General features: G+C 45.0%; 1 protein-coding gene across 3 annotated transcripts in view; it reads left to right on the top strand.

The window, feature by feature from the left end:
• The first annotated feature begins 262 nt into the window (after window positions 1–262).
• The window catches only part of col12a1a (collagen, type XII, alpha 1a), a 46537-nt gene continuing 22276 nt past the window's right edge, over window positions 263–24523 (top strand). For 2 of the 3 annotated variants that reach the window (XM_005922369.3, XM_005922371.3), the window contains exons 1-31: window positions 263–457; window positions 1802–1907; window positions 5310–5429; window positions 5513–5656; window positions 6115–6168; window positions 7238–7501; window positions 7591–7755; window positions 7983–8156; window positions 8260–8550; window positions 8651–9253; window positions 9714–9992; window positions 10073–10348; window positions 10439–10711; window positions 14964–15233; window positions 16385–16651; window positions 16767–16959; window positions 17068–17192; window positions 18503–18652; window positions 18751–18870; window positions 18953–19117; window positions 19207–19353; window positions 19619–19758; window positions 20286–20415; window positions 21091–21236; window positions 21734–21863; window positions 21951–22087; window positions 22778–22907; window positions 22997–23136; window positions 23343–23475; window positions 23645–23668; window positions 24367–24506. In XM_005922369.3, coding sequence (XP_005922431.1) covers window positions 1838–1907; window positions 5310–5429; window positions 5513–5656; window positions 6115–6168; window positions 7238–7501; window positions 7591–7755; window positions 7983–8156; window positions 8260–8550; window positions 8651–9253; window positions 9714–9992; window positions 10073–10348; window positions 10439–10711; window positions 14964–15233; window positions 16385–16651; window positions 16767–16959; window positions 17068–17192; window positions 18503–18652; window positions 18751–18870; window positions 18953–19117; window positions 19207–19353; window positions 19619–19758; window positions 20286–20415; window positions 21091–21236; window positions 21734–21863; window positions 21951–22087; window positions 22778–22907; window positions 22997–23136; window positions 23343–23475; window positions 23645–23668; window positions 24367–24506 — 5400 coding nt within the window. In that variant the 5' untranslated portion in view covers window positions 263–457; window positions 1802–1837. The remainder of the gene's footprint in view (window positions 458–1801; window positions 1908–5309; window positions 5430–5512; window positions 5657–6114; window positions 6169–7237; window positions 7502–7590; window positions 7756–7982; window positions 8157–8259; window positions 8551–8650; window positions 9254–9713; window positions 9993–10072; window positions 10349–10438; window positions 10712–14963; window positions 15234–16384; window positions 16652–16766; window positions 16960–17067; window positions 17193–18502; window positions 18653–18750; window positions 18871–18952; window positions 19118–19206; window positions 19354–19618; window positions 19759–20285; window positions 20416–21090; window positions 21237–21733; window positions 21864–21950; window positions 22088–22777; window positions 22908–22996; window positions 23137–23342; window positions 23476–23644; window positions 23669–24366; window positions 24507–24523) is intronic. The other variant, XM_005922370.3, reaches the window with a different exon arrangement.

The raw sequence follows: 24523 nt of genomic DNA, 5'->3' as shown, positions 1-24523 counted from the left end.
AATAAGCTGGATAAAGTTGCTCATTGCGCAAATAAGAAAGTTCCCCTCGGTGCGCTCTGGCCAAAGGTGCCCCTGCTGTGAAGTCACAATTGGCGCTGGAAACTCGTCGCCAGACCGAACGAATGCTGGGAAAAATGTAATTTCAGAACACCCGGTCGGTCTTAGCGGGGGACATACATCAAGTGAAGGACGGAGCTTTCGTAAGAAGCCCATATGATGGTAAATTGAGAGCTGGGAACTCCCCCCTTATTAAGTAGCCGATGGTGGAAAGATTCTTCCCACTTGGAAAGAGGCTTTCCTTTCTTGGACATCTGCTGGTGGAGCTTCCAGTAGCTAGAGAGAGAGGAAAGGGGGTCCAGGAGCAGCTCCTGAAATTTCTTACTTTCCTGAGGGGGGAGGCTTCAAGCGGGCTGCGCTCACGTTTGGTCCGTTCAGAATTTTGGGGGAACTTCAGTAGGTGAGTAGACAAACTTTTATTTCTAACAATTAAGTTATAAAGATCAACTTTTATTTTTCCTCACAAAATTTCGATACGATATTTAAATTTTTTATTCACAGTTTTTCAGTTGAATGCGCTTTGATCACCAAACCAAGCTGAATGCTCTTAAAGCAAATTATAGAAGTTTGAAATGAGTTGTTGATCTGAGATTAGAAAATTTAAGATAAGAGCTCGATTTTTTGTTGTTGAGCTGAACAGATTTAAATGCAGCCACCGCGAGAGGCAGGTAAGCCTGTAGTAACTTAGATTTAGCCTAATATTTGTGTTTTATATGATCCAAGATATCCGATTGGATCCAGGGCTGCAGTGTCCTCACATGTGCACCAGGCGGAGCGCACAGCCTGCGGTTAAGTTTAAAGAACTCGAGTTCAGCCTGAAGTGTCCCGTGTGAGGGCGACTCATGAGTTTATAATAATAAAATAATGTCAAAAATGCAAATTAATCACATCCAAGTAAATCTGCAACAGGAAATGAATGTATTAAAAACAAATTTTTGCTTCTGTGATTTTTTTTTCCTCTCTTTTCCCAAGGGAACCCTTAGGATCATAGTGAAGATTTAGGGAAGGATAGAGGAGTAATATATTTTCATATACATGAAAATGAATCATCACAGAGTAGCCCGTGATATCACAGACTTAGTGATACTATGAGGTCCTCCAAGGCAAGGCAAGTTTATTTGTATAGCACAATTCAACAACAAGGTGATTCAAAGTGCTTTACAGAGACATTAGAAACAAAAACAAATAAAAAGCATGATTTAAAATTAATCATCCAGTCTTCATCCCCGTAGGTGTTATGTGAACGAGAACCAGCGAGTCTATGCTGGATGTAATGATCTGCACAGCAAGCTGCCAAAGTCAGCAAACAACCAGAAACACATCCATTTTCCAGTTTATGCACTGGAAAATCAAAACTGAATTGCATGTGTTGTATATTTCTTTCATTCTCTTATTACTGAATAACTGCAGAGCTTCATTCAGTGGTAAGAAAAGTGCTCCCTCAGGCCATGGGAGTCAACTGAAGGCAGCAAGGTGTGGTTGGTTGTGTAAAGGAGTCTAGGTGGATCCAGCAGTTTTTTGTGTCGGGACTGAAAGCGATGACTGACTAATTAAAGTTATTTATCTAGATTTATATTCAAAGAAACACGATCCAGGGAGAACTGCGTGCACGCTGTCTAATTGTAAAGGCTCTCAGGTCACGCTTTAGACGCAGCTCTACGTTAGGTGTAAAGCTGATGCCTTTACACCACAGTGTAAAAGTGAGCTGAGATGTGCAAATGTCCTTTTTTGTTGTTGTCTGCAGACTTTTTGATGCGCTGCTGACCCTTTAGAGCCAAACATGAAGATAGGGCTGTCTCTGGCCACGGCTGCCTTCCTGGCGGCCCTGTTGTCCTCCATAGATGCTCAAGGTAAATACAAAGCATCTGGCCTCACTCTCCCCACACACACTATTCAACTCTGTCCAGTCTTTATCTCCTCCTTTTCTATTTTTACCTCTTATCTCCACTCCTTATTGAAGCTACTGGAATTAATGTGAGCGATTCATCACAACCAAACATGAACTGTTTGTACTGACTGAATAAAGTTAATCTTATTTCATATGTATGATATGTTGACTATGTGACTGATTCCTTGATGTCTGTCATGCTTTTATTCCTCAGTAGTGGCATATTTTCCCAATGTATCTATCAGGACTCATTGTTTGCTTTGATGTGAACTCCAAATCCAGATCCCACTCACTTGGAATTAAACTGTAATTTAGGAGTTTTAAACCAATAATGCACGAGCAAGTTTCTCATCCACATTTGGCACATGTGAGAAACCGTGCACACGAAAGTTTATTTAATTTCCAGTTTCTAACTGAATGTATTAAACAGCGAGGCACAGACTACAAGTGTAACAAAAGGCATTTTGTGGTTAATGTTTCCCTATAAATGTTTTAGCACAGTTTTTGCTATTTCAGTTTTACACTTTTTCCAAAGCAAAAATGGGAAGATGGCCCAAACCAGGTAGTTACGCACTGATTGATCTGGCTTACATGTTAAATGTTATCATCATTACACTAAAGGTGCAGAAAGATCCTAAAACATATGCAAATTTCTTTTGCAGTGGTTCTAACAGCTGTTAAAACATTAGATTATTGTGCATGACAGCAAAAGCACAAAAGATAAAGTAGAATACAGTCATTTCAGTTTTAATAATAAATAGAAATGTGAAAAGTGCATCAGTACTGGAGTAGAGTCATTTAGTGGACAGAAGTGGATCTGTGCAAGAAAAATGCAAGTGATTAAAACTCGAGTGTCTGGCTTTTTCCTTCCCAACACTGATTTCACGCTTCTACGTTACAGTTTCAGTAGAAACTAAATGATTTCGCTCCACATGCGACATGATGTAAAACATCATCAACGGTTAGGAATCGGTTGTAGCAGGAGTAGTTCTGACAGAAAATGACTTAATGTAATTAAATATTCAAACATCTCAGTCCAAAATAATGACACATAGAGAGGGGGTATGAAATCCTGCTCCCGCACGGCAGAGGAGTCTGCGCTCGGGTATCTACGCTAACCGAGTGGAAAGATGAAATAGGAGAATAGCCAATTAATCCTCAGACAGCTCAAAGACAAAGAGCCTTTCTCGAGCTTCTTTGCGGGCATTTGTGAAAATGCTGAGTTGCAGGACATATGGAAAGTTAATATGCAGTAATGTTTAATGTCAGCACAGGCTGTGGAATTACTTTGGCATCTGTCCTGCCTCTTTGGGAGAGTCAGTGTTCTTTCCTCCTCTTCTTGGTCTCTCCTATTGGCAGCAGCTCAGGTCAGGATAGCTGGTTGGCTGGCTGACTGCTGGAGACTGAGGTAACACAACGGGAGCCAGATTCTGGCCCCTGGAAGACAGAAGTGTCCTTTATTATGAGCTGATGGGACAGACGTCCATATAACAAACACAACCGCAAAGTCCAAATAACCTACCCGCGATTATTTTGACAAAACCACATTTGTTCCTCAGCTACATTTTTTTAGAGCAGACAGACATGAGGTGAAAGGAATTGTAGCAAATCAAAACAAGATGCTCAGACAAGCTCGCCATGAACAAACGTGGGAGCGGCAGGCGCATCCTGCAGCTGAATTTTCCACTCATCGTCCACGCTGTGCTACTCACTACCCCTCCCCAACTCATCCACACCCAAGTACCAACACACACTATACACCCGTACCGTTTTGGTGTTGGAGATGAGTACTCGTGGAGAAATCAGGGGCAACATGGTCCACCGGGGCTCCATGAGTTGAGATGCCAGGTTGGTGATCCTCCAATGCCACTTTTTAAATATTTGGTGGGCTCCTCTTTGTCATCTGCCTGTGCACTCAGTGTGTCCCAAGCTATGGCTTCCTCCTCATAGTATATTTTACAATGATATTCTTATGAAGCATGCACCCAGTACTGCATGCCGTGGCATCTCATGCATGTTCGCGTCCCCGCCACTACACGGATAAACGAGGACCCGCACCAGAGGACCACGTAAGATTGGTTGCGCTAACCTCATTAACCTCACGACAATTAATTTGATTAATTGCTCGAGTTTTGTGTTGTTGACACTAATTTACTGAGTGAAAAGACTTTCAGAGCTGCATGATTACATGAGAAGTAACTGAAGGATGAGCTCACAAAATATGAACTAACACCCATACCGTGACCCGACTCTAACAGCGGTTAACCTGGTTGACAGAAACGCAGTCAGAAGTTTGCTGCTAGTTCCTGAAATACTCTGATGTGACTTTGATGCATGTGTGGTACTCACGTACTCAAACGTTAACACTCTGCCTGCCTGCAGCCTAAAGACGTAAGAAAGAATATCATTCTAAAATATGTTTGTCATCTCTGTCTCTGTACATGGAAACTAATGTCCAGCCGGTCAAAGTTGTTGAGTCAAACAACTTTCTCATGTACACACTGCATGATGTTGTCATCAAGTCAGCTCCATGTAAAGGCCTGCGGTCTTCTCACACTGTATATGTCTTCTCGTATTTATTTTACATGTACACCTTTCTCTGTAAAAGCACATTTGGTTGTCTGAGGAAGTCTTGTTCTCTCACACCTTCTTGTGCATTTTCGCTGCCGCTGAAAAAGTACACAAGAGTCGCCGGTGACGAATTGTGTATTCTTTTTGAAAGGTTTGCAATGGATGTGTGCCACACGCTTTTGTAAAGAGTCGTAAGCAAATAAACAACAAAGTATTTTTTTTTTGTCCCTCAGATATGTTCATATACGTTGTGTATATAACATATGGTGTTCATTTTGTCACTCCAACAGCTACATGGCATCGTTGATTCCATTGTATAATCGGTAACTTAAGAATGAAGTCACTGTTGTGTTTGTTACTCTGAGCTCGGCTCCATCATAAAGGCAGTTTAATATGTGGGGCATGCGTTGTAACTGCACTTAGCATGTGTTGGATGGTTCACTCAGTGTCTGCACTTTAGTGGCGTTTGCGTGGATTCGTGCACATGACGTGTATGCCAGTGCTTGAGTTGCCGGGCCGTCTCGGCTGGGCAACTCAAACAAGCGCCATTTTGCTCCAAAATGGCTTCTCACACTTTTCCATTGTCACGTGTTGCTCACCTGTCACCCTCACAGAGGGACGTGTTGTGTGTTTGGCCCCAACAACGAACAAGTCCGCTTCAGCCACGAAGTGTTTGTCGTTGGGATTAATGTGAATGTTTAATCAAAGATGCCCTTTTATTTCACTTGATCAGAAATACGCCCACGGTCACACGCGTCTTGTGTTTTAACAGCGCTTCGTCTCTTATTTGCAGTGGAGCCGCCCTCAAACTTGAAATTTCACATTCTAAATGAGAATACAGTGGAAATGTCGTGGATGAGACCCTCGGCAACGATAGAGGGCTTCAAAATACAAGTGCAAGTGCCGGATGGAGGTCAGTGCGTGTGTTGGTGTGCTGACACTACAAACGCTTTGAAACCCCAGCAACTTTCTAACTTCCTGCTTTGCTCCTCATAGATGAACCGACCAGAGACTTTACCCTAGATGCGTCTGCCACTATGACGTCGCTCACTGACCTGACCCCTGACTTGGACTACTCTGTGTCAATAAGCTCCTATTATGGCTCAGAGGAGAGCATCCCCATCTTTGGACAACTGACCAGTGAGTTGATTATGCTTTATAAACATATTTTTCAGTGGAAAACAGGTTTTTAAAAATTAAGTGTATGTTTTTACGCTCTATAATGTTCTTATTGTGTCCTGTTGTGAATTCAGGACATCAGGAAATCACTTTTCCTTGCTGGCTATTGAAACCTCTGAATTATGTTCACTGATACAAAGCATTTACTCCCTCGGCAACACGGAGAGAATTTAATCATATAATATGCTAGTAAAAGTCAAGTAATAGCATTTCCATCCAGCCATAAAAAATCTAGGAAAGGGAAAAATCACATCTGTTTACCGACTCTTGAATTGCTCGCTGTTTGTAGTTAATGCAGCGTTTGTGTGCGTACGGAGCTGCTTTTATGATGTGTTGATTTTCTTGCCTTTTTCCGCTGTGAAAAAGTACACAGTGAGGTTTCAATGTGCGGCGCTAACCGAGTGTTTCCTGTGTTTCAGTCCAGTCCAGTAACAGCAGCGGACGAGTCAGGAGGCCACAGGCAGATGCAATCAGTGAGTATGCTTACTGCAGTGTCGGCCAAAATCCAAACACACCCGACCCTTCGCAGGGCTTTCCGAACTTTTAAAATGTATTTTTTCCTTTTTGACTGTCATCATAATATTTTTCCCATGGAATAATTTGGTCAGGCATCTTACTGGGTTCTAACTGGGTAGACAGACAGGGTTTTGGCAGCGAGTGGAAAGGCACATTGGTTCCTTTAATTCTAACCAGCAGCCTGGTTAGAATTAAGAAGAAAAAAAAAAGTAAAGGAAGGCTTGAAGCTGCAAGAGAAAAGCTCCCTTGAGCTCTCAGCTTCAACCCTTAAGGAGAATGATTTTGGAGGGGAAAGGAGCAGGAGGCAGGTCTGAGGTACGAGTTCAGCTTTGCAAACTTTCCTCAGCTTATTCAAACTGTCCGTGGTGACTGATGGGCAGACGTGCTCACTTTTCCCTCATATGATGATTGGAAACTGCAACCATGAGTGCAGATCCTCTGAAACATTAAGTCAGAGCATTTTGACTGAAGATGCCTTTTTCTGAATGTTTCATGTGAGACAGGAGGAATCGCATTTAGAGTCAATGAGTGTGCAGGGAGCGAGGATTAAAGTCCATCCACATAAGCCCTGCTAATTAGCATTTCAACTTAAATGTTCTGTTGCATCTGTGATTTAAAAGCTTGAGGATCTCAGTGTTTAAAAGTAGATATTACCAGTGGAACTTCTGCTGAATATTTAGTCTACAAAGGCACATTTTTGCCTCAGTCTGCTGGAATAACTGCACCAGCCCACTTTTGGCAATGGCTCAGAGTTCCTTTGATGCAAGAATGCACATCTCTCAGTCGTCCAACTACCTGTCAAAGATTTTATTTTATTCAGACGGACAGAAGAAATGCCATGATTTAAAATATCACCGTGAGATGTAAAGAATGTAGTTTTCTGCTTTCTGAGATTTTAACCCCATCGTTCACCAAAAGTTGAAAGCCAATCCATTCCTAATACGAATCAGTTAAAGTGTGTTTATTCATTCTCTCATCGACTGTTCTCCTGATTGACGGTCTTTCCTGTCCGCCGTCTGTCCTCAGAGTGTTCGGTCAGTGCGATAGCTGACTTGGTTTTCCTGGTGGACGGCTCTTGGAGTGTAGGAAGAGAAAACTTCAAACACATCCGGAGCTTTATCGGCTCGCTGGCAGGGGCCTTTGACATTGGCGAGGACAAAACCCGGGTGGCGGTGGTTCAGTACAGCTCAGACACTCGTACAGAGTTCCCCCTCACTCGTTACACCAGGAGAGGAGACCTGCTCCAAGCTATCAACTCACTTCCGTATAAAGGAGGAAATACCATGACAGGTACGATGTTTATCAGGAGGCTTTGAATCGCGTTTTTTAACCTGATTGCGAGCGAGGACTTAAAAATACACATGAACTTCTTTTTAAAGGCGATGCCATAGAGTACCTGGTGAGAAACATTTTCACTGAGGCAGCTGGATCCAGGAAAGCTTTTCCAAAGGTAGCCATGATCATCACTGATGGAAAATCCCAAGACCCAGTGGAGGCGCATGCTAGAAGACTTAGGAACATTGGAGTGGAAATATTTGTCCTAGGTATGGTTTATTATTCAGTGTTTTTTTTCCTTTCTGATTTGTGCTTTCCCATGTGAAAGTCTGCCTGTTCTCAGAAACCATTTGATTTTCCATCGATGGCTCGTTTTAAGATGCAGTTTTGCCCCAGTAAAAGTCAAACTGTTGTATTGCCTAACATAAGCAATGCCCTAAATCACATCTGTAAAGCAGACAGTCCTAACACATGAGTTACTGTTTTTCCTTCACAGGTATCAAAGGAGCAGATGAGGATGAGCTCAGGGAAATAGCCTCCACGCCTCACAGCAAACACGTGTACAATGTGCCCAACTTTGACATGATCCAGGAGGTCCAGAAAGAGATCATAACACAAGTGTGCTCCGGTGTTGATGAGCAGCTGAACATTCTGGTCAGCGGAGAGGAGAGTGAGTCAAGTGATATTTAATACATGCCCATGCAGGATTCATCTAAAATGCTGTTACAGTATACTGATGTGCAGCATCTTGTTTACTTTGATGCCTCCCACAGTGGTGGAGCCAGCCTCCAACTTGGAGGTCACAGAAGTTTCATCCAAGTCAATGAGGGTGACGTGGGCCCCGTCTCTGGGTGATATCACGGGCTACAAGCTAACCCTCAATCCCATGCTGCCCGGCATGAAACGCCAAGAGCTGTACATTGGGGCTGGACAGACATCCGTCAACGTCCGTGACCTTTCCCCCGAGACCGAGTATGAAATCAGCCTGTACGCACTCAAAGGTCTGACTCCCAGTGAACCCATCGTTGAACTGGAGAAGACGCAGCCTGTCAAGGTGTCAACAGGTGAGGTGGTTTGCTGTCACGTGTGGTCAGCTTTTAAGTTTGATGTACTCGTGAATGAATCACAAGCAGTCATGTGACTTGGTTTCCTGTCTTTTTCAAGAGTGCTCACTGGGAGTGGATGTGCAGGCCGATGTAGTCCTGCTGGTCGATGGCTCGTACAGTATCGGATTACAAAACTTTGCAAAAGTCCGTGCCTTCCTGGAGGTTCTGGTCAACTCCTTTGACATCGGACCAAACAAAATCCAGATTAGCTTGGTCCAGTACAGTCGCGACACATACACCGAGTTTGCCCTCAACACTCACCATGACATTAACGCTGTCGTCAGAGCTGTGCGCACCTTCCCCTACCGCGGCGGTTCCACTAACACCGGCAGGGCCATGACTTACGTCAGGGAGAAGATCTTTGTCCCAGCTCGTGGAGCGAGACAGAACGTCCCCCGCGTCATGGTCCTGATCACAGACGGAAAGTCGTCAGACTCTTTTAGGGATGCGGCCACCAAACTGAGGAATATTGATGTGGAAATATTTGCTGTTGGCGTGAAGGATGCGGTGAGATCAGAGCTGGAGGCCATCGCTAATCCACCGGCTGACACCCATGTGTATGAGGTGGAGGACTTTGACGCTTTTCAGAGGATCTCTAAGGAGCTGACTCAGTCCATCTGTCTGAGGATTGAACAGGAGCTGCTCAACATCAAAAAGAGAAGTAAGTAGAAGAAGATCAACTCCTTTACTATGATCTGGAGCTCAGATTTACTTTTCTTTCTGATGGTTTCCATGTGTTAGCACCTTCACACTGGTCCACAGGATATTAGACCCTGAAATGTGACTGCATTTTTAGCCGCTGACGTAGTGGCAAATAGCCAGAGCAGTCATGGAAAAGCTAAACAGAGAAACATATTTTGTAAATTGCTGTCAGACATGGCAAAATTGAATCATTTCATCAGAGTTGCCAATAAACATACCACAAAAACCACGGACGTGCCTCTTGAATGAGCTCGAGTGATACCGAGAGCTGCAGCCCAAAACACTCGACAATCAGCCAGTGTGCTGTCCATGCTTCAAGATCTCAACTTTTGAAATCCATATTTGTTAAACTACAGTAGCTTTATAAAAGTCACGTGCAGGTGAGGCTCTAACTACCTGACTACCTCTTTGATTTTCAGGTTTGCTTCCACCGAGCGATTTGCGCTTTTCTGAAATTACCTCCCGAAGCTTCCGTGCCACCTGGGTACCTCCTCTTGCCAATGTCTTGTCTTACCTGCTACGTTTCCGCAAGGCGGAAGATGTCACCGGAGACTACATTTCCCTGGCTTTGCCCGGCGATACCAACACAGCTGTCCTTCCCCATCTTTATCCCCTCACCACCTATGAAGTCAATGTCTTTGCTCAGTATGATAAAGGAGACAGTTTCCCTTTGACGGGTGAAGAGACAACTCTCGAAGGTAAGAGATTTACCTGAATTTAACAGAATGTAATCAAAATAAAAACACTGAGCATCTAAGAGTTGCGTTTTTCTTCTCAGAACAAGGAGCTGTAAGAAATCTACGAGTGACAGAAGAAACAACCAACAGTTTCAAGGTGTCGTGGCAAGCCGCGCCGGGTTCAGTGATCAGATACCGCCTGTCCTACGTCCCGCTGAGCGGCACAGGAGAGATACTGGAGGCTCAGACCCTTGGCCCAGAGACCACCATAGTCCTCCAGGAGCTCTTCCCCATCACTACCTACCGTGTGTCTGTGTCTGCTGAGTACGCATCCGGCCTTGGAAGCGAGATGCAGGTGGATGGAACCACCAAGGAGGGTGAGCGAGGACAACTGCTGACACTATTGTCAAACTGAAGTTTTGAGAAATGTGAATTTTGAGAAATGATGCATTTTGATCTGTTTTCAGTCCGCGGCTCTCCCCGTGACCTGCGTGTCTTCGATGAAACAATATCTACGATGAAACTGGCGTGGAGGGCTGCTCCTGGCAATGTTCTTCAATACCGCATTGCCTTCAAACCTGCTGAGGGAGGTGAGAGGAAGGAGATCTCTGTCAAAGGAGACACCACCCAGGCTGTACTGAAGAACCTCCAGCCAGCCACTGAGTATGAGCTGTTTGTCAGCGCTCGCTATTCTTCTGGTTTGGGCGATCCTCTCCTGGGCACCGGAACCACCTTAGAAGGTAAGAGACGCTGCCATATTGGTACTTTAAAGCCTTTGAAGCACAGTCGGATCATGTTTATTTCCAGTGTTTGCAGCATGCTTTGTAGATGTGCTTAGTATTTCCAGCTTAACAGGCCCCCTATTGTGAAACTACACGCATTTGGGAACTTGTTTCCTGTCCTCTAAAGGTCCCTGCACCAATAAAGTGAAAGTTGTGTAGTAGTTTGGAAGGTTGGTGTGAAAAATATGGAATGTGTAAGCGTTCTTTTACCACAGACTCCCCGACACATCCTCACTCCTAAAGCGTAATATTTAACGCTACGTGACAAATCATCGATATATTACGCTTCCGAGCACCCAACACGTCTCTATGTTACGAGATCTGAAAAATGAGGAAACATGAGAACCGTTTGGAATCAATCTACACATGTATGTTCGTTTTACTTAAATCTGTTTAAAACGTCATTAAAGTGCTGGTTAGGGTTAAGGTTAGGGCTGGAATACCGCGGGAGTGTCATTCTACTGGATTTCATCCGTAACCCGGCGCGTAGCATAAGAACGCGGGCGGTCACCTTTCGTGTTCCTCAGGAACGCCTCAGGACTTGACAAATCATCAGCATATTACGCCTCAGAAGTGAGAACGGGCTGGACTCCTAGCTCGGGGTGACTTTGCCACCCATGAAGGCAGTAAGATGGAAATGAGTGGGTGTGGAATGCTTGTAAACCTATGGAATGACTTGGAACTGACTTTGAGAGGCGTATGCTCGCCTGCTGAGACCTTTGCATCTCTATGACATGCGAATGATTGTGTTAGAGTAGCTCAGCGGGGATGTCTCTCTATCAGTAATTGCTACTGATTGCAAATTCTGTTTATAAAATCAGGAATTTTATTAGTTGTGCATTCAGTTTTATTGGGGAGCTAGCTGTTCTGGCCCAAATTGTGGTTTAAACAGACAATAATTTGAATCTCAATAATGTGTGAAGAGATAAAGTCTGCTGTTGTTTTGGCCAAACTGTTAATAAAAGGGCAAAAAAGAAAGTAGACTTGGCCAATTTCACTTATGAGTCCTTTTTGGGTAGTTAAAGATCAGAGAATGAATTTTGCAGTAATAGAAAAAGTGGGACAGTGTTTTCTTCATCTTGTCGAGTGCCAAGATGAAAATGGCACGGTGGCTGTTTTTCATCACATCCAAGTTGTGCCTCATTTGAATCAGAGTCTTCTCTGAAAGCAATTTAAGCCTTTGGACATATTAAAGAGTACATTTCTTGGTCTTTACAATTATGTTGTTACATTGAAACCACTGGCAAGGTCCTGCGTGCTGGATATATCTGCTTTTAATAGGCTTCCCAGTGCAGGTTGAATAAGAAGACTCGAGTGCAAAAAATTAACAAAATTTCCGTCTTGAATTTACAACTTCAACAAAGCATTTTTGTGTAAATTTCGGTGACCATAAAAATGTGGATGAAAAGTGGTCTCGTCTTTATTTCTTGCTGTTCCCACACTGACCGGAGAGCCCAGTCTGGATTAAAGCCGTCTCCACAGGTCAAATCTGTGCAGTCAGCCCCACACCCCCACAGGAAAAAGCTCCATGAAAAAGCACTCTGTTTAGGCATTTTTTTATTAAGCTGTCATGATATCAGCATGCCTAAACACTGATCTCATTGTGTGCCACTCTTTTTGAGTGACCCACTCTGTGAAGTCCATGTAGGCAAGAACTGGAAGAAAGTGGCTCGCACAAAGGCCTCTCTCACGGCCAACAGAGGATGGTAGACAATACAGAAGCCTTGAGCAGAGCAGAATTAAATCATCCTGAAACGAGTGGGAGCAGAGAGATGGTGTGACACAGAATGCTTACATCAATGTGTTAAATGTGGATATTATACACTAACTATTTACTTAAGGAGTGGGAGTGTTAGTCGGCATGTGGAAGATGTTACCTAAGAGGACCCTGAAAGCTGGGTGAGCTGTCTGTCTCGTCTCAGGGAGAGCCGTCTGTTCATCTTCCTCCAGGGTGGGGCAAAGGACAGGCAGGGGCAGAGAGAAAGGCAGAGGGAAAACAGGGTACTTGAAAATGTGAACCACAATGCCTCAGGGTGACCTGGTGGGATAAAGGGCTGTTTCTTCCCTAAGAGGTCAAACGTTCAACCCCTCATTTATCAAATGCTTAACTACCTGCATGACACCTCTGATGTGTTTATGCCATGAAGGACTTTCGAGCTTTGACTTGCACAAAAGCTCGGCACCAGGTGAGGTTGTAGCACTTTGGCTCGGTTTCCTCTTTAACCTATCCCTTTAATGAATTTTGTGCAGTGCCAGACTCTTTGGCGTGCCACATATTTTTTTCCACCACTGTAAAAGGTCTTTTGAGGTAAAAAAGACTAGGGACAGGCAACCCTGGCTGACAGACACTGAAGGCTTGATCCTCGTGGCCCACGTGTACGTCTTAGCTGACCAAGAGCAATAAAGCGAAGGAAGCTTGAACCCGGCTGCCAGTGCTGAGATGGCACAATGTATTTCCCGATGTGATTTTGAAGGAGTTTGCAGAGAAAGCAAGCGTGCTCAGTCTAGTCAGGTAATATATACAGTGACCCACCTGAGTCTATGTAGCTGCGTAAAATGATTAGGACAGTGCTGGCAGGTTAGTCGTGTTTCCTCTGAATTTCTCTTGCCTGCTGGCACGACTGATTTCTTTCAAGTGCCGTCTGCAGTCATTTATATTTTCGAGCTTTAGACGTCGTTGGCTGCAGATGTGAAGGTTATGTCGGCACATGCCCTGCAGGAAATCTCTCAGATGATCTTCGGTTGTGTCATATGCGGTTTTCTAGACATGGGTGAGGCCTTACTGTTATTTTGTGAGCCACCCTCGTTCCAGATCTTAATTTGAGAGTTCCTCGCCTTGATGGGTAGGATGCTCAGGAGGCGGGTGGGGTGTTATATAGAGGCGGCTATAATTCTTCTATTTTGATAGGTGGCACTGTAAACAATGCAACAAGATCTAAACATGTGTTTTGTAACCAAGCACTGAACTACAAACTGTGCAGAAAAGAAGTGAAACTTGTTTTTTTGCATTGCTGTAGAGGTTTTGCTTGGACTGGAGCATGTGTTTCCCCTTCTCTATAGCTTGTCTGCAAGTGCTGATGAAAAGTGAGCCGCTGTCTGCAGAAACCATTGTGTTGTGATTTTTTTTTTTTTTTCCACCGTTGGTTCACGCACAGCCAGTAAAGTCAGTCAAGTTCATCTGCTTGGCAAAGATAATTCTTTTGATGGAACAATCTGGGTATTTATGAGCGGCCCACGCTGTTTTCATGGTATCCATAAATCTGGAACTCTTCATTAATTTGTGGTCGTGGCCGTTGCGCTTGACAAGTGCCTCCTCTCTTTGCTCTCAAGGTGCAGATTTCTGCTTGGCAGGCACGCCCGGTACCGTTACTTCCGTTCGCTTTCCAATTCAGCCAGACTGGATGAGTCGCAGGGCCTGAAATCATCATGCATTTCATTTATAGGACTTTTCTGTTCCATTACATTCTTTTCAACTGCATTTTTGCTTTTATTAAATCTCATTTGGTGAGGTTTGATAGATGAGGTTTGAGTGGGACCACCCAGCTGGTCAGCTTTGCTCTGCTCGCCCGCAGTGGGTTAGGTGTTTGAATGAGGATCAGGATCCCGGAGGTTGTGTGGGAGGCTGTGCGTGGCAGCTCATCCTCATCCTCCTGTGAGATATCCAGCTCCTCTATATGGCGGCCAGATTGAAGAGCCGTCTCAACACGAGCGTCCCTCTCAGCCAGGCATGCGCTTGCGTTGCGAGACGCCACCGCAAAGTCCCTTCCCTGCCTTTTCTGCAGCTTTCTCCTCTCATGACAGTCTCCTAGGAAAAGAGAGTGAAGGAGAAAAACGGCGAGCACAGCATCTGCAATTGTAGCGAGCGCACATTTCTGGATCGGGTTTCCTCTGCTTCGATGGAAAATTAAAGAGCTGTCAGGAGAGGTGCTGAGGATATGTGATTAGTTCTGCAGAAGTTTTTCCAACCGTCTCTTATTATGAAGGGAGAAAACTGTGGGTGCTCAAACACATCCTCAGGGGTTAAGGTGGAGACAGATGAGTGATGTCTGGTGGTTTATCACCGCCATTGTTCATTCCGTCCCTTTCCTCAGATCTTTATATGTCTGCATTAGCAGTACTAACAGCATCTCAGCCCAAATGTAAAGTACTGAACCAACTCAAAACAAACTTCTATGTCTGATCTACTTCTGCCTTTGAATCCATCCCCCAGAGCTCGGCTCACCCAGAGACTTGGTGACCAGTGACGTCACAGACACCAGTTTTGCCGTGTCTTGGACCGCGGCCCCGGGTAACGTTCGTCAGTACAGGGTCACGTACAAGTCTCTGTTCACTACGGAGTCTGGGGAAGCAGTAATACCAGGAAGCAGCACCACCACAGTTTTGCAGGGTCTCACCCCAGAGACACGCTACGAGGTGTCTGTGTTTGCCGTCTACGGCCATGGAACGGGCCAGGCATTGGTTGGAGAAGAAACCACAGATGGTAAGTTACTCTTCTTTTTTCTTGGTCTGTTTCGCTTTCTTCATAGGCTTTCTGTGTGAAGTCTGAAGGCTTCATCTCGGTCATGCCTAGAAAGTGTGAAGCTAAGTATGTGTGATGTCACCGTACAGCCATAAAACCACAGAAGACACAAAGGGACCTTCAGATATTTCCCCCCACCTAAAACACAAACAAAGCCTTAGGGCTTCTTGCATCTGTTAAACTCCAAATACGGTCCAGGAGCATCATCACTGAGCTTTCTGGGTCAGTGACGCAGGCTTAAACGTGGTCCAGGAAAAAATAGTGTCGAAAGTGGTATTTTGTAAGCTGTAGAAAAAGGGAGCTGTCATCAGCGCTTACTGCTCAGTTCATTCTGTTGAGCTCAGAGATAACGTCATAGCTGATGCCATTCGCCTGAACTGTAACGAATCTGGAGACTTCACACGCACGTCTTCGAGGCTGTGCATGTATGTTATATATGTGTGCAGAGGTGATGTCACGTCCAGGACACCTGCACGCACTTTCATGGGAGATCCAGAGCAGATAGGCCTCACTCATGCATATTGAGCAGAAACTTGCACCAGTTGGGAGGATTTTAGTTCAAGAGTTAGTAAAAAAAGATTTCAAGGAAAAAGATTTCCAAACGCTATTATTGTTTATTGATTCTGGCAAGCAGGAGAGGGGGCATACCCACCAAATACAACCATCCTATCTAGAACCTCCCTGGGCCGAAGCGACACGCAGCTAACTTGGATGTGCTTCCCTTTTCCATTAATAAACGTGCTCCCACCGATGCAGAGGGCTCTGAATATTTTCCTCAGCCCATTTCAAATCCTCTGACAATTCACACTTGCCCTTCCTGCAGGGAAAGTAAGAAGCACTCAACAGACACACAAAGAATTTCCTCAAGATGTCACGGCAAGACATCAAAGTTTGGCGCCCAAAACCTCCTATTAAACACAATCAATCATGTAACTTTGCATCTGTTTAAAGTAAGTAGGTTTGTATTCAGACGCGTGGAAAATGAGCCGATGAAAGCTACTGCGAGGTAGCTGACTGCGCCGTTTCCTTAGCAGCAGGAAAGCCTTGGTGATTTTATTCCCCCGGGGCCATCTATCCATCGTTTCTCTCTGATATTTGTTCCTTCGTTGCAGTTTCAGCTGCTGGCAGATCGATCGTCGTCTCAGAGGAGACGGAGAAGTCCATGAAGGTGACATGGCAGCCGGCACCTGGAAACGTCGTCAACTACCGCGTCACTTACAAACCACAGGCAGGAGGGCGCCAGCTGGCGGCCAAAGTGCCCGGTGGCACTACCACCACTGTGCTGAGACGCCTTACCCCTCTCACCACTTATGACATCACTGTGGTGCCCGTTTATCGCTCCGGAGAAGGCAAAGCAAGGCAAGGGGAAGGAACTACATGTAGGTTGGCCCGTTGTTCACTACACATCATGACACTGTAAATCCAGGCTATTATAAAGTCGTTAAAGACCCTCCACATCTGCCCCGATCAGTGTGTGTATTCCTTCCCCTCCAGTAACACCTTACAAAGGCCCGAGGAACCTCCAGACTTCAGAGCCCACCAAGACCAGTTTCCGTGTAACCTGGGACCACGCTCCCGGTGACGTTAGGGGCTACAAAGTCACTTACCACCCAGTGGAGGATGACATCGACCTGGGGCAACTTCTGGTTGGTCCCTATGATAACACTGTGGTGCTGGAAGAACTCAGGTTTGTCCCACTTTTTCGTGTTTTTACGGTTTATTATCAGACTCGTTTGGACTTTGGACTATGTTCTCCTGCATATTTTGTAATGAAAGTTGTTTTTTGGGTTGACAGAGCTGGTACCAAATACACAGTGAGTGTGTTCGGTATGTTTGAAGGAGGGGAGAGCATGCCGTTGGCTGGAGAGGAGTACACCACCTACTCTGATGCACCTGATCCTCCAAATTTTGACACGCCAAGTAATATTACCCACATATATGTGATGTACATTGCACACGGTCATTGTAAGAATAAGAGAAGGCGCAGAGCACGTTCTATGCAAAAACAAATGAAATAGTCTTAGTCATTCTGTTACTGTATCTGTCGTCCTGTTTAAGTCAGTGTCTCCAGTATGTTTTGTTTCTCTGTCAAACATTGGAGAGCGTGTCACATATTACATTTTTGTTTGGGGAAAAACCCCTCTGTAAATCCAAGCCACATAAAAGCTGAATACCTTTCTTTAAAGCGAATTGTCTCACGAAATAACAGATGTAATGGCAACTCCATCTGCCTGCCCTTTCCCTGCTTTCTTCGCCGTGTCACTTTGGGCTTCCGCTTTTTATTTCCAGTCCAGCCAGCGGAGATACGAGCCGTGCGTGTATAATCTGTTTGCACTTATAAAACGTTTTACTATCCAGTGAGTCAGAGCGTGGCAGGCAGCAAGTGTGAGACGAGGAAAGAAGTTGTGTTTGCTGCGAGGAAAGGTCAGCGTGACCAGTTAGCTGCAAGCCCTCTCCTAAAAAGGAGGCAGATGTAGACTCGGTGAGGTGACATAATCAGCGTTTCCTTGTACATCTACCGAGTAAGTGTCTGCACATTAAAGGCACTTATTCCTGGATCTTTATTGTTACAAACTATTTCAAATGACTTTAGAAAATCATATTTTACCTCCACATACCACTTCTTGGGCTTTTTGCCCACAGATTGGAGATGTTGTGTGTACTTCTAATGTGTAAAATCATGTAACCTGTTTTCAGTTGCAGACAGCAGCAGTTAGTGCGACATCTGCAGTTCTCTTTTAGGTACAAAGGATCGGATGACTTCCTTTTCATCACACAGGTGTTTGGAAAACAGGATGTGAATGTTTCCTCGCTGCTCTGCAGGGCACAATAATCTCCTCAGCGAAGGCCTTTAATATAAAGGGCACATTCTCCTGGGAGTACCCCGTGGATGGGAAAACCACTGAAAGAATTACTGCCTCCACATGCTGCCGAGTGAAGAAGATCATAATTATACCACCTGGAAAATAATTGTTATCCACAGAGGGATGGAAGAAAGAGCAGAATTCTTTGTTGCGTGCATGTAGAGATTGTTTGTTAAGCATTCAGGAAATTGTTTGGATTTTTGTGGAAATTTATTGCCGTCAGCTCTTCTTTCCTCCCTTCTTTTCTTCTCACACGTCCTTGAAAGCTCTTCCACCATTACACTTGAGCATTTTTGATTATATTTGAAACTCATTTGTAACGTTCACCTGGGATCCTTCGTGACACGTGAACCTCTGCCCTGTCAGATACGATGTGCAGGACCAATGCTCAAGCTGACATTGTGCTTCTGGTGGACGGCTCCTGGAGTATCGGACGTCTTAACTTCAAGACTATTCGTGCCTTCATTGCACGTATGGTGGGCGTCTTTGACATCGGCCCTGATCGGGTCCAAATCGGTATGTTGAATCAAAATAAGAATGATAAAGTATATATTTGCTAATACAGCAAAGGTTTTCTTTGAGGTGCTCTAACTAAGATTTGGCGGCTTCTTTAGGGCTTGCTCAGTACAGCGGAGACCCAAAGACCGAATGGCACTTGAATGCTCACCGAACCCGAGAGGCTCTCCTGGATGCTGTGTCCAACCTGCCCTACAAAGGAGGAAACACCATGACAGGTGATTCGCTTCGTTTCTGATCTTTTTGCTTTTGTAGACGCAAACGAGCATTTTGCATTACTTTGTGCCTTCTTCGTGGCAGGTCTGGCTTTGAACTACATCCTCCAGAACAATTTCAAAGAGGACGTTGGGATGCGTCCCAGCGCTCGAAAGATTGGCGTCTTGATCACTGACGGAAAATCGCAGGATGACGTCATTGCCAACTCTCAAAACTTGCGCAATCAGGGCATTGAGCTCTATGCCATCGGTAAGCAAAGAGTGGTGCAGTTAACTTGTGCTTTTCCTGCATCTAAAAAGCTGCTGCTGACCCTTGACCTTTATATCATTGTTATTTAGGTATTAAGAATGCAGACGAGAACGAGCTGAGGTCCATCGCCTCTGAGCCGAATGACATTCACATGTACAACGTGGCCGATTTCTCCTTCCTGCTGGACATTGTGGACCGGGTTTCTGACAACCTGTGTAACAGTGTCAAAGGGCCAGGTGTGTGAAGTCCCAGGTGTTTGATAAGCAGTATAATTATAGTGGACAGCATCCAGGATCCTCGTGAAAAAGCCACATTAGACGCAAAGAACGACCCCTGCATGAGCATCATTTACTCCGTCATACGTGGAAAAGCTATGAAGCTATGAAATGAGAAAGTTGGCCAGTTTCAGAGCTTTTCACTACATATAATTCACCCTAAATCAGTGATTTAGAGTTAATTATACGCAGCGGTTTCAAGCATTCTATGCTTGCATCTTAACAGGAGGCGCTCCTGATGCACCCACTAATCTGGTGACATCAGAGGTGACTCACCGGTCCTTCAGAGTCACCTGGGACGGCCCCGACGACCAACCAGAAAAGTACCGTGTGGAGTACAGGACTTTATCGGGAGCCCCACAACAGGTATTTGCCAAAAACACCAAAAAACTTGCTCTGCTTCAATCACACGCAAGTAATTGTAGTGCAGTATGTGAGTGTTAATGCTGCCCTGATGCTACTGGGAAACAACTTCTATTTCCAGCCACCTGTTTGTGTTGGCTTCTTGCTGTTTGGGTGTCTGATTACACTGCAGCTCGACTCAGGCCAACGAAACAAAAACAGCCGTCTCAGTTTCAGAGATTAGTAAGAAAATCTCGTGACTTTGAATGAGTGATGGCCCCGCTGGCCGGCAGCGTCTCGGCTCCACGGCGTGGATGTGTTTTTGGAGTCTGAAACAAATATGCAGAAGTTTGTTTTTCTGCAACTCCCAGGGTTTGCTTGAATAGTGAACATTGTGGATTTGTTTATAGATGGTGAGGCTGACCTTTAGCCTGGTAAAAATTTACAGATTGTTTTCTGGGATTGATTGGAAATGTCTGTGAAGATATTCACAGTTCTGGTGCACATTAGTAAAACTTCATCAATCCTCTGATCCTCCTGTCTGTTATTAGGTGATCGTGGACGGCAGTCAGACCACTGTGGTTCTCCAGAGGCTGAACCCTCTCACACAGTACCTGGTCAGCGTCTACTCCGTGGTGGGAGAGGAGAGCAGTGACGCTTTGGATGGAAAAGAGACCACACGTATGTCCCATTTCAGCTCACTGAAAGAGACTGAGTGACTAAAACTCCACACACAATGTTAATGCAAACCTAACTTTGTAAACAGCGCTGCGTATGACACTAGTAAAAATGAGCTAAATCGGTACGTGATGATGAACTGCAGATGTGACCGTATTTTATTGCATGCTCTTAAGTGGTTATCATTTAGAGTCTAACTCAAACAGACCTTTCGCGCTATTAGGAAAGCCAGATAAATGGGGCTCTGAGAGAGCTACGGTTTCAATTCGAGCAGACTCTGGTGCTCTCACGAACCCTGAGTCTTTGCTTTACGAGCAGTTGCCCTTTGAGTCAGCCGCCATCATGCAATCTCTCCGGCACGGTTGCGTAACACAAACGTAATGCAACTCAGAGACTGTAATTCGTGTGTGGTCTCCATTAATAAAAGGTTCAAAGGATATATATATATATACACATATATACGCACCTTGTTTATGAAACCATATGTGGCTGCAAAAAGATGAAAGTACCAAATCTTGATTAGATGCAAATTAAGAGATTAAATTTGGTTTTAAGTCCAAATTTGAAAGAAAGATTATATAGTGTAAATGCAAACTTTATGCAATCAAAGAATTAATTATAATTGTGGCTATACAAATGCAGTGATTAACAAGTATTTGCTGTTTCCTGGTTTTCCAGTTCCCCTGAGTGCCGTGAGGAGGATGGAGATTTACGATCAGCAGGTCACCACCATGAGAGTGAGATGGGAAAGGGCACCGGGAGCCACAGGCTACATGCTGCTCTACAGTGCCATCAATGCTACGCAGCCCACTACAGAGCAGGAGGTAAGATCCATTCTGGGAAACCAGAAGGCATCCAGCCAATCAGCTGTGGATAGAACTGAAATGGACACATTCACATGTGTTTGTAGGTTCATAACACGAATGCCTGCTCGCATACACGAGCACCAAACACACGCAGCGCCTCGCTAAAAGCACAAAGTGACCTGCTGTCAGCATTTCTGACTGAGTGCAGATGTCACACATTGAAATAACTTTTTACAAAGACACCAGTGTTTGCCTCGTCACTCAGCAGCAAGGCAACAGGAAAAAATACAAAGAAACATTGTCAGCCACAGAGGGGTGGCTGAACCATGAGCTCACTCTGCCAAGGGAACATCATCATCATTTCTTCATGAGGTGTCAACCCCAGTGGGGCAAACCCAGATGCAGCAGATGTGCTCCAGTATTTCTCCTCACCATATTTCCCAGCCAGCGAGGAGTCCCCCTCATCTGCTTCCCCTCTCAACCTGTGTTGTTTGTTTGGTTTGGTCCGCTTCCAGATCAGAGTGGGCGGCGACACAACCGACGTCCAGCTGGTGAAGTTGCTCCCCAACACGGCCTACACGCTTTCCCTATTTGCCCTCCATGGAGAATCAGCCAGCGAACCACTTACCAAGCAGGGAGTCACATGTTCGTAACCAGCCTATCATTTCAATGTTTCAGCACAAATTCAGAGTCATTTTTGATAAACTAACAGAGCTTTTAACTCATGTGCAGTGCCCATGCCACCTGCGGGAGAACTGAGGGTTCGGGATATTACCCACAGCACCATGACGCTTGACTGGGATGCTGCTCCCGGTCCCGTTCGCAAGTACCTCATCACCTATAAGCCTGAGAGTGGAGATGCAAAAGAAGTGAGTTCGTCTTTCCTTTCATGGTATTACAACCGCTGTTATGACCAGTCCCTTCCTGCTATTGCAGAACCTCCTGTCTGTTATAGTCATTAGGATTTATGATGATTAAGTTGTTGGATATTTCTCGACTGATCCGTTATCACATTGTGGAGATTGCAGCTGTTTGAGTGGACATGAGGGGATTTTCTGGAGTCTAAAGAAATATTATGAAACTTCCTGAATGTGATTTTGCAAGGCTTACAGGCTGGTTCTGGTACTGGGGACTGGAGGAATACTTTATGGTTGCATGTCCCCATGTGGGAGTTGTTGGGCTACAGCAGCACACTCTGCAGGAAGTGAAGATTAAGGTGCTCTAAAGGTGGAAACACACTGAGCTGAAGATATGTGATGCAACACAGAGACATGGCGCCACTAACAACATCTTAACTTTCAGCTAACGAGTGAAACCAAGAGCACAAAGTATTTCGTGTGTTTAGTTTCTTCCTGTTTGCTTTAGTGTTATACCTGCTGGTCACACGTGCTACCGGTTTTATGAGGTGCAGATTAGTGAGGTCACCAGAATTCCAGGAAACCTGCCCTGAGAACGAAGCCTTACACTTTTCCAAACGCGCAAAGTGATGCTTAAGCGCTATATATTCTTTATTGATACTGTATAATAACATTTAACAACTGTGTTTTATTGTTCTACAGCTGGAAGTGGGAGGACGCGTGACCAGCAGACAGTTGGATAACCTGATCTCTCAGACCGAGTACTCTTTAGCTGTTACTCCAGTCTACGACGAAGGTCCCGGACAGCCGATGCTGGGAGAGGCCATCACAGGTCAGAATCGTTACCATGGCGCCGGCCCCGTTTGCTGCTTCTGACCGAGATGGAGATCATAATTGCATTTTCTTTCCTCCGCTCTAAAGATGTGGTTCCAGCACCAAAGAACCTGCGATTCACAGAAGTCACGCATACCAGCTTTGTAGCTCACTGGGAGCATGGAGCGCCTGACGTGGCTCTGTACCGCATTGGCTGGGTTAAGAAGGGAGATGCCAACACCCAATACGTAAGAGAAAACCAGATGTCCGGGATGTTTATATTAGGAATAAATCATGCAGGTATTTCACGATGAGTCCCACAGTAGGTGTTTGGCGTTGCTTAGGAAAGACCTCCGGTGGAGGCAGGGAGAACATCTAAAAAACAGACGATGAATTTTACATGGCTTACATTTGGTTTTTATTGGCTAAGCTGTCTTTGTGTTTTCCTCATCAGGCCATTCTGAACAATGATGAGACGACCCACCTGCTGGAGAACTTGGAGTCAGACACGCCCTACGACGTGTCCGTCACTGCGATCTACCCGGATGAGTCGGAGAGCGAGGACCTGCTAGGCACCGAGAGGACATGTAAGACGCACACAGTGATGACGACTCAGTAATAACTCTAGCTAACACTGTATGCTTAAAGTATTTGTCACAGTTTCTCTTCTTTTGGTGTTAATTTTGCATTTTGATGCTGTGTGAAGTGTTCGATCAAGGGTTTGCCCATTATGCCTTTCTATTTCTGCCTCTATAGTGCGCCGTCAAAATGGTTCCCCACGTAAGTGTGTTCATAGCAAACCAAAGGGATGCTTTTTCTTTCAAGTGACAAAAGCATGTTTTATTGTTGCAACCAGTCATCAGAACCGTTGTTATTTCATCATCAAGCAAGACCCTTAACCCATCCATCGCTCCAGTGGTGCTGATGCTGCCACAGCCCGGTTTTATTCTTACGTGTTTGCTTGTCTGCGTTTGTCCGCGCCATCATCCCACGGCTTCTTCATGTCCTTACTCGGTTACATGAAATGGCTGGATGGAGTTCCACCATGCATGCCTGGCAAAACAAGGATTTCAATCCCTGTTTTCAAAGCCCGTTCCATCAGCCATCATCAGCTCATTCATCCATCCATGTTCATTCATTCATCCATGCATTTGTCATCCATCATCATCATCATATCATCATCATCCTCCTCCATCTATTGTCCGTCAAGAGACACCTGCTTGAGAAAAGACGAAGAGCGACTGTCTTTTCTTTTTTAAAGCTGCAGTCCTGTTTAACGCTCATTGCTCGATTTTCTTTCAACCATAAACAAAAGGCAGAAAATTAACTGGCATCTGAACTCAAATCAGCCAATAATCTCAAGGACTGTGTCTTTAAAAGATATTTCAGTGATATCAGAAACGCTTTCAAAGGAAACCGTATAACTGCTGTTGGCGTAGCTTTAACTGTCATATGTGCTTGCCTGTTGCACTGTGCAGTGCCTCTTCCAGCGCCCACCAACCTGGTTGTGTACAATGAAACCACCACCACTCTGAACGCCATGTGGACTCCACCGACGGGCCGTGTCCAGAACTACAAGATCTCTTACGTCCCCACATCTGGAGGCAGGATTCAGACTGTAAGTCACACAACAGT

The sequence above is a fragment of the Haplochromis burtoni genome, unplaced genomic scaffold (assembly GCF_018398535.1).
Source record: "Haplochromis burtoni strain Fernald_Lab_line unplaced genomic scaffold, NCSU_Asbu1 Contig_55, whole genome shotgun sequence".
In the NCBI taxonomy this organism is placed as follows: domain Eukaryota; kingdom Metazoa; phylum Chordata; class Actinopteri; order Cichliformes; family Cichlidae; genus Haplochromis; species Haplochromis burtoni.
Note: the sequence above shows the minus strand (reverse complement) of the source record. Positions and strands in the feature narration are given on the sequence as shown.